Source organism: Ptychodera flava, chromosome 7, assembly GCF_041260155.1.
Source record: "Ptychodera flava strain L36383 chromosome 7, AS_Pfla_20210202, whole genome shotgun sequence".
Taxonomy (NCBI): Eukaryota; Metazoa; Hemichordata; class Enteropneusta; family Ptychoderidae; genus Ptychodera; species Ptychodera flava.
In genome coordinates this window covers 15,821,246-15,828,228 of record NC_091934.1, presented here as the reverse complement: position 1 = coordinate 15,828,228, position 6,983 = coordinate 15,821,246, and the positions used below count along the sequence as shown (strand labels likewise).

The window sequence follows — 6,983 nt, the reverse complement described above, 5'->3', positions numbered from 1 at the left end:
GACTATTAAACCTACTATGTTGATGCTATCACAATTATATTTTCGAGCAATCTCTTTATCGTAACGGTTCAAGTGTAACCCATCCTACATTGTCAACACAGGGCGATAAAACAAAAACACACCTAAGAAGATACCTCCGATGAGAGACGACGTTATTTCTGACACAGCTCATTTTTTACTGCAGACACATGTTCAGACTTACAATAAATTGTTTTAGTTAATCAGAAGTTGTAAGTTCTTAGCACCTCATGGATTCTACAATTACTCTGGATGGTTTCTTTGTAAGCCATACAGGAATATAGATCAGAGAGAGCTTCAAATATCCGATGCATGCACGATATGTAGGCAATCATTGTGTGTAATGTGTTACACTTGGAAAGGAAGTCAGAAGTTAGAGGGCGCTGTGACTTGCATCGTGAGTGAGAAATGAATTCGATGCAGGGCGTTTATACATAGCGCCGTTTCATTATACGCTGCTCTGCAACACAAAGGCAGTGAGATGATTTGTGGAATTCAAGATATCGCCACTGGAGATGAATATACTTTCTAAACAAAACTTTGAGGGAAAAGCAAACTATGTTCAAAACGTTTAACTGCCCGAGTTGCCGATACCATTAGGTTTGAAAAGTGTTTCTCTCCAATCAATCAACTTCTCTTCCTGCCACTCGCCGTGTGAAACCTTACAGCCGACCCTCTCCCCAACCACAAACACTCTCTGGTGACCTCTTGACACCCCTAACAGAAGCTACCGTTGCTCTCCCGCCAACACATAAAATATGTTTACCACTTCCCCATCATCATACCGTTGAAAACATTTAAATCCCGCTCCCTGTCTACCCTTGGGCACATTTCAAAGTTTCCCAATGAAGTGTATACATTTCTCACAATGATGGAAAATGAGTATAATCGCCCCCTCGTTGATGTGAGAAATTTTGCGCCTATACCCGTCGTTACTCGTCTTGCGAATACCATTTTTCTCTGTTTTCTCCCGAAGAGAATTGTTTGCCGTCCCTACACATCCTTCTATCGACGATGTGTTTATGTAAGTCGTCACTATCCCCGGCCCCAATGTTGTGCGTGTGTCGAAGAGTCTTCACATGTCAGTAATCAAAACAAACGACTGCAATTTGGTCAGACAACACTTTTAAGTTTTATATGCGTTGGGTCGACCATCTGTCGTCAAAGCTGAACTTGCTATAGATGAATCACGTGGATCTTCGAATTTGGCGCAGAGTTTCTAATTCCTTTCGCGACGGCGTGTCTTAATTCATGAGAGGTTTGACGCAGTGGATAGATAAATGAGATGGTTTTGACGCAGTGGATAGATAAACGTTTCTCACGTTCCATGGATATTGAACTGAAAATTATATCGAAGTAGACTGATAGATTTAACTCTCCTCAGAGACAAGAATTCAAATACATATTCAATGTTCAAAATTTACTGGCATAAAATACAAGACGTTACATAAGTAATAATTAATATTTTGATATTCTAAATAAGCAGATCTGCATAAAGTGTTAGCGCAAATTTCATGATACCTTCACTTATTCTGTTTTCATCAATGCAAACAGAATGCTATGATAACTCTACCACTCGATTTGACAGGGACTTTGCGTGTTGCTCGCAGATTCTTTTTGAAATTTAAGATCAGAAATAAAGACCTTTTAAAATCGCTTTTTCTTTATTTTGACCGGACACTCCTGTTAAGCTCTTCGGCGACAAGGTGATTCATTTTCACTGCTTGATGTGCAAACGCACAGCCGTAGAGTCTGCTGCCTTGCAAAAGCGAAGCGACTGATCAGGTCAAGTGAAAGGCAAGCAAGGCACATAGAAGTGTGCGTTCATGACCATTTGTATTTCATAACTACGTATAATTGAGAAACAACAAAGCCGTGTCTCAACGAGCAATAGTTTTCTAACCTGTATACTAAGATTGCATGACATCATGTAAAGTGGGAGCAAAACGATATATTTAGATTTGTCATTTGTATTATAACTGCATCATGAAAAGAAATATTTCCAACGAGAATAAATAAATAATAATGACATTCAAGTCTGACTGTGTAGATCGTTCCCTGGTTTCCTAATTTCAAAACAAACTCATAACATCTTCTCTCAACTGAGTGAATGGTAAACCTTCCAATCTTTCGCCCTCTCAAGTTGGAGGTGCAAAATTTTACTAAAAGTCATAAAAAGATTTCAGTTCAATGCACGCTAGAAATGTGCAATAGGTATAATTATTAGAAAATATCATCGCAAGAAAAATGTTCTGAAATTTGGAAAAAAAACACTGAAATATAGACTGAGGTGACGAAATAGCCTGCAACTTAACAATATAACTGACTTTAAGAAAATTAGTTTTATCTAGTGATTTTTTTCAATTTTTTTATTAAAATTGATGCGGTTTTCAATATTTGTGTTTAAAGTTTGTATGATATTTGCAGGTTATTGTTCTACTCACCAAAGCATGTTTCATTTTTGTCTATTTCACAGCATTAAAATTCACTGTTAAAATTCAATTTGGATTATAGTCGGGAGACAGAATTCACATGACAGCAAAAACAGTATTTTTACACGTGTACAGGTTGAGTTGCCAAGCTGAACACCTTGCATCCGACATATTTGGGGTTGTGCAACAAGAAACTGTCTTGACATTAAAAACGATAATAGTGAAAAACAGCAATAGTTTCAGCTGCTGGCCGTTTAAACTAATGTACACTCTGGTAAATTTTACTAAAACATTACCATGAGACCGGCCTGTATCTGAAATTTAAATTCGCAAAATCACGAATTACTCAATAAATTAATCGATAAACCGATAAACTGGTAAATTTAAAAAAAAAACATAACCATGAAAAAGACATTTAATTGTACTGACAAAATCATGCGTCACTCAAAATATGCAAACTTAAAAGTAATTTACCTGTGATATTGCATTATTCCTCTACAAATCACTTTATGTTTGCTCGCAGTTTGATGGATGTTCAAGTTTTATTCTCTTTATGGTATTCTCCACCGGACCGAAATATTGCACGAAATATGAGGACCATTACACTCATCAAGAGAACATGCAATAACACACCATGTAACTAATTACCAGGCAGATTATTGCGTAAAAACTTTAATGCAACTGTTACCGTAATCACTAACTATAACTCTGTCATCGTCAGTGACACAGACACCAATGGGATGGTTAAGATCATCACTTACATCATCGATACGGCAAACAAATTTACCATTCGATTCGTATTTCACAATTCTGTTATTGTTGTATTCTGCGACATACACATAGCCGTGTTTGTCCACAGCAACTCCCTGGGGCCAGTTCATCCGACCATGACCACTTCCACGGGAGCCAAATCTATAGAGGAACTGACCATCACCATTGAACACTTGGATTCTATGGTTACCACTATCTGATACATAGACATTGCCGGTGTTGTCAATACAGACAAAGTAGGGATAGCTCAACTGACCTTTCTGACTTCCATTAGTACCGAATGATTTGATATGATTGCCGTCTTGATCGTAAATGTGAATACAGTGAGCATGGCTATCTACAATATAAACCCTTCCATTGACAGGATTGATAGCGATACCAATAGAATATTTGATATTACCCTTTCCAAAACACCTGATTACTTCACCATTCTCATCACAGACAATTATCTGCTTGTTTCCACCATCTGTAGTAAAGACATTACCGTTCATTGATACAGCTGCATCATAGGGATAGAAATTACTGACATCTGCAAACTTGAACATCTTCCGATGTCTTCCATGGACAGTAAAACTTTGTAATCTTTGATTGCTATGCTCAGCAACTAACACCTCACCGTTTCTCATCATCGTCAATCCCTGTAAACCATTAAACTGACCGATCCCTGAACCTTTCTCCCCAAACTTACACACCAACCCTTTCTTAGCGATAACCTTAATGTTAACTGGTGATCCTTCTACTGGTTTCTTACATACTGTCACTGACAATTCATGTTCCCCCTCTACCTCTACACGTGTTTTCAAAGTCATTGTTCCATTCTCATTGTCCTTGACTTCCACTTTCTCTGTGTTACCGTCAGGTGTCTTCATCACAGCTTCAACTTGGACATGATATGATACCTCTTCCTTGTTTAGGTTTGATTCATTCGCACTTCGAATGGTGCATGTGATGTCTTCGCCAACTCGAACTGTTGGAGTGACTGAGTCCACTTTGTACATCGTCGGAATGAATTTCATTATCCCAAGACTCCCCCTACAGAAGTCGTCACGTGGTTGAAACTCCATGTAGTCGTCTTCCACTGGCTCTACCTGTGTCTGTACTTTCAGCAATTCTTCTGTTTGATGATCAACTCTCCTCTTTGCAGACATTAGCTGTGAAGCGTTCCCATAATGCATCAGTTTCTCAACATATTCACGAGTACTTGTCAGGTCATTCTCAGCAATGTCTAGTTCTTTCAATTGTGCAGTCAAGTTAACTCTTCGTTTTTCGTATTCACCTTTCAACTCTGTCAGTAGTTTGTTGCCATTTTCTTGTATCAGACGCGTTATTTCATCAGTGGTTTGACGGATGTGTTTTCTCAAACTTTCCTCTTCTCTTTGGAAAGACTTTTCTAGAGGCTCAAATATTTGCTGCACTTTGAGTTTACTATTGCTAGCTTCAGATTCTTTCACTTTCACTTTGTCAATGACCATGTGTAAGTTTTTGGTGAATTCCTTTGCGGCATCTTTGACACATCGGTACTGGTGTTTTGTCAGAGGATGATCTAATGCAATACACCTCAGACAGATTGCCATGTTGCAGGTATCGCAATAGAATTCGACCTGGTAATCTTGATGTGTGTTACAATAGACAGGAGGCTGAACCGAGGATGGGTCAGCTGACTTTGCCGCCATGTATTCATCAAAGCGGAGAAGGCGATGAGATTTCGTTGCGGGAAGCTTATCATGTGCTGTGGCGCAGATACTGCAAAAATCAAACGAACAGACGGTACAGTACTTTGTCACATCGCCTTGTTCACACCCGTCGCATTTCTTTGAAGTGTTTACGCTCTTCTGTTCTTCAAATAGTGCGATTAAATCATTCAGGAAGTTGTTGACCTGGATTCCTACCACGCCATCGTCGGTGAGTTCATGAACTCTGGACAGGTAATGGCGCCCATCTCCTCTGCCAACTTACCCAGACAAGGCTCACAGAAGCTGTGCAGACACGGCAGAATTTTGGGATTCTTATATCGTTCACAACAGATGCCGCAGAGTAGGAAATTCTCGTCGATTTGTTCGGTTAGTTGAGATCCACTTGACGCCATTTTGTTCGCGATATTTCAAATGATCTACGCAACTTGTTGTTACTCAAACCGGTTCAGTGTTTCAGTAGTTCCGGGAAGCAAGGCTTCATGGGATCGACAGAATTGGGTCATAAATTTTCATTGGGTTCAAAGCAGGGCTTGGTACGGTTCAAAGTACAGTTTTCAATGATGTTGAGTACGAGGTAGCCCTGCGTACAGGTCTGTGTGTTCCGGCGTGAGACCTGTACGAGGGATAAGTACGAGGTAGTCATTATTGTAGACAGCAATAGCTGTACCTTTCCCGGGACCTTTCCATGACGTATTTCATAATATTTGTTCTGTAAAACACGATTCTCATATGATACTCAAACACATGTAAAGTCATTAAAAAGCAAAAAACTGTGCATATTATTCCTATACCGTAATATTCCCAAGCACCTTTTTCAGGAATGAGTGATGGATCGGTGATCTAGGGATCATGTTCACAAACGTCTGAGCATGTAACAGTCCATATAGCCCCCAAAGGATACAGGAAGTGTAAGCGGATTTACTTAAACACTGTGGCAAATATTGTAAAGAGAAATAGCCAAACATAACCAACCAACTGCCGAACAAAATCAAGCGTGGATTACGATGAAGCAAAAATATATTTTGAGGAAGTAGGTTGTTTTCTTGAGATTGCTTAATTTTATATTTCTTCATATTTTTTCGAGCACTTACAATTATGACAAGCGTAAAAAACGTTGGACAGAGATGTCAATCAAAATCACTTAAACTTTCACCCCCCCCCCCTTTCTGTTTACAGAAACAATAGGCAGAATAAATACGACACAGTAGTACCACTATTTGCCAAAATTATGGCTTTTACAGCTCTTGTCATAAACTGCAAACGGGGGGGGGGGCTATCTAAAGGGAGGTCATAGCATGCATGATCAATTTTATTTCAGTATATGCTTAATCGATTAAACAAATTAAAGTTCACAAGTTCGTCCTCGAATATTTTATACGAGCCTTTGTTCTCGCTATGACATCGTGGTATATTTGAGTACGGGTAACAATACAGTACTGCCACGTCAAGGGAAACATATATCAGACTTCGCTTTTTTCAAACCGTTTTTAACAGAAAAAGCAATGTCCTGTGGTATAAAAGGGCAAATTTGCGAAGCTTGAACTTCCCAGTTGATCTTGAATCCCCTCAGGTAGATGAAATGTTGTGATTATTGCTATAATATCACTGTCTGCTGTGAACTTGTCTCTGCGGTACAGCCAACAACTGAAGACAAAGACATACTATTTGGTCGGTCAGTCAGCGAGGCAATGAAGGAGAGCGGATTCTGAGAGAAGATTACATGATAGCTTTGAGAATTACCTAAACTCCTCAAATACATTGGAAAATTTTCCTGAAATGCAAAAGCGAAAGAAAGATAGACTCATAAGGTACTTATTCCACTGGTGTTATTTGTGAATATAAACAGTGAGATATTTTGGGTCATATTTTCTTTGCTTGTTATGCAGTATAAATTAAGTTTCATTACATCATGTGTATGTGTGTGTGTGTGTGTATGTGTGTGTTTGCTACCATCCAGTCTGGTTCCTCATTCGTTGATTCAGAATGGACAGTCTGAGAGAGACCAAAGTTCCTGCAGTTGAAGTTTTCATTGATGTCAGAAGTAGCATGCCACTCAAATGAAATTTTG

At 39.0% G+C, this 6,983-nt stretch overlaps 1 protein-coding gene across 1 annotated transcript; it reads right to left on the bottom strand.

Annotated features, from left to right (window-relative positions):
• Nucleotides 1–3,106: 3,106 nt before the first annotated feature.
• Nucleotides 3,107–5,307, bottom strand: LOC139136315 (tripartite motif-containing protein 2-like). The gene is made up of 2 exons (XM_070704041.1): nt 5,111–5,307; nt 3,107–4,964 (listed from the first exon to the last, which is right to left on the bottom strand). Exons 1-2 carry the CDS (start codon nt 5,305–5,307, stop codon nt 3,107–3,109), a joined length of 2,055 nt encoding a protein of 684 aa, XP_070560142.1.
• Nucleotides 5,308–6,983: the final 1,676 nt, after the last annotated feature.

Coding starts and splice junctions, on each gene's coding strand:
- LOC139136315 (XM_070704041.1), bottom strand. CDS start 5,307: ATGGCGTCAAGTGGATCTCAACTAACCGAACAAATCGACGAGAATTTC. Junction 4,965..5,110: donor AACTCACCGACGATGGCGTG/GTAGGAATCCAG, acceptor TGATTTTTGCAG/TATCTGCGCCACAGCACATG.